This window comes from Mandrillus leucophaeus, unplaced genomic scaffold (genome assembly GCF_000951045.1).
Source record: "Mandrillus leucophaeus isolate KB7577 unplaced genomic scaffold, Mleu.le_1.0 Scaffold1325, whole genome shotgun sequence".
In the NCBI taxonomy this organism is placed as follows: domain Eukaryota; kingdom Metazoa; phylum Chordata; class Mammalia; order Primates; family Cercopithecidae; genus Mandrillus; species Mandrillus leucophaeus.
The window spans coordinates 182,145-183,836 of NW_012101283.1; the positions used below are offsets into that span (position 1 = coordinate 182,145).

Here is a 1,692-nt window from a genome sequence, read left to right on the forward strand (position 1 = left end):
TCTGTAGTTGCTATAAAGTTGCTAGAACCTTTCCATATCACTTATCAGTTTTGTCACCTCAGATGGCTCCTTCACTGCTTGGGGTGTCTCCTGGGTGTGGGGCTCTCCTTCCTGTGGCCTCTGCTGACTGCCTGGCAATGGCATATGCTCTGGTGAGGGGAGGACCGGCGGTTTTTCCTGTTTGTTTTCTGCTTTCTCGTTTAACCCTCCTCGTCTTGTAAGATGAATGTTGTTGTCTCTGTTCACTATGCAGATGAGGACTTTGAGTCTCAGAGACACCACTAACTTGCCTGGTCCAAGACTTCTGGGCCTCTCAGGCTGCAGCCATCAATGCTGCAGTGACGTTTGCCTGGGAGGCTGACCCTGGGAGTCTGCAGGCGTATTAGGACCCCCTGATCCAGAAGACAGCAGAGATGTAGGCCAGGAAGGACCACTACCGAGCATCTGAGGGCAGGCACACCTCAGACTGACCAGAATACAAATGAATTCGAGTCACTTACAAAGAAAGTGGCATAAGGCCAGGCACAGTGGCTCATGCCTATAATCCCAGCACGTTGGGAGGCCGAGGTGGGAGGATCGCTTGAGACCAAGAATGTGAGACCAGCCTGGACAACATAGCAAGATCTTGCCTCTACAAAAGTAAAAATTCAAAAAAGTGGCATTTGACACTTTTTTTTTTTTTAATTGAGATAGTTTCACTCTGTTCCCCAGGCTGGAGTGCAATGGTGTGATCTCGGCTCACTGCAACCTCCACCTTCCAGGTTCAAGTGATTCTCCTGCCTTAGCCTCCCAAGTAGCTGGGATTACAGGTGTGCGCCACCACGCCCAGCTAGTTTTTGTATTTTTATTACAGACGAGGTTTCACCATGTTGGTCAAGCTGGTCTGTAGCTCCTGACCTCAGGTGATCCACCCACCTCGGCCTCCCAAAGTGCTGGGATTACAGGCATGAACCACTGTGCCTGGCCGACACATGCTATTAAGTGAAGCTGATGTGTTTGGTATTGTTTTCTTGTAGAAAGTGAGGGGCATTTGTGTAATGGATTTTGGAAGTGTTTAAAGAAACAAAAGGGAGTGTTGAGACGCCATCCACCCCTGAGAGAAGCTGCATTGGTATTATGGGGGGGAGGGGCACCAGGGTGGGTGGCCCCACTTCTGGCCTCTGACTTCCTGAGCCTCAGGCCCATGTGGGCCCAGGCAGGGCCCAGCAGGCCGGGCTGCCCAGCTCCCCTCCACTATCCCCTCTGCCACCAGATGCCATCCGGCAGAGCAACCAGATGCTGCGAGAGCGCTGCGAGGAGCTTCTGCATTTCCAAGCCAGCCAGAGGGAGGAGAAGGAGTTCCTCATGTGCAAATTCCAAGAGGCCAGGAAACTGGTGGAGAGACTCAGCCTGGAGAAGCTCGACCTGAAGAGGCAGAAAGAGCAGGCTCTGCGGGAGGTAGAGCACCTGAAGAGATGCCAGCAGGTAGCCGGGGCAGGGCCAGGTTCTGAAAACCCATGGTGACGCCAGTGTTCCACGAGGGAACTCGTGGTCGGGGTCTCCCAAAGCACCCCGGGGCTCAGTGCTGTGCTGGGAGGGCTCAGAACTCAGAAAAGCCGTCACACTCTGAGTTCCGGTTTATTACAAGGAAAGGACACAGGTCACGGTGAGCGAAGGCTCAGGGTGCACAGGACAGGCTCCAGGAGAGACCAG

The 1,692-nt window shown here is 53.5% G+C and overlaps 1 protein-coding gene across 1 annotated transcript in view; it reads left to right on the plus strand.

The window, feature by feature from the left end:
- IKBKG (inhibitor of kappa light polypeptide gene enhancer in B-cells, kinase gamma) overlaps positions 1-1,692 on the plus strand; it is a 16,622-nt gene that overhangs the window by 9,441 nt on the left and 5,489 nt on the right. The window contains 1 exon segment of the mRNA XM_011972978.1: positions 1,253-1,568. Within this exon segment, the coding sequence (XP_011828368.1) occupies positions 1,253-1,568 (316 nt within the window).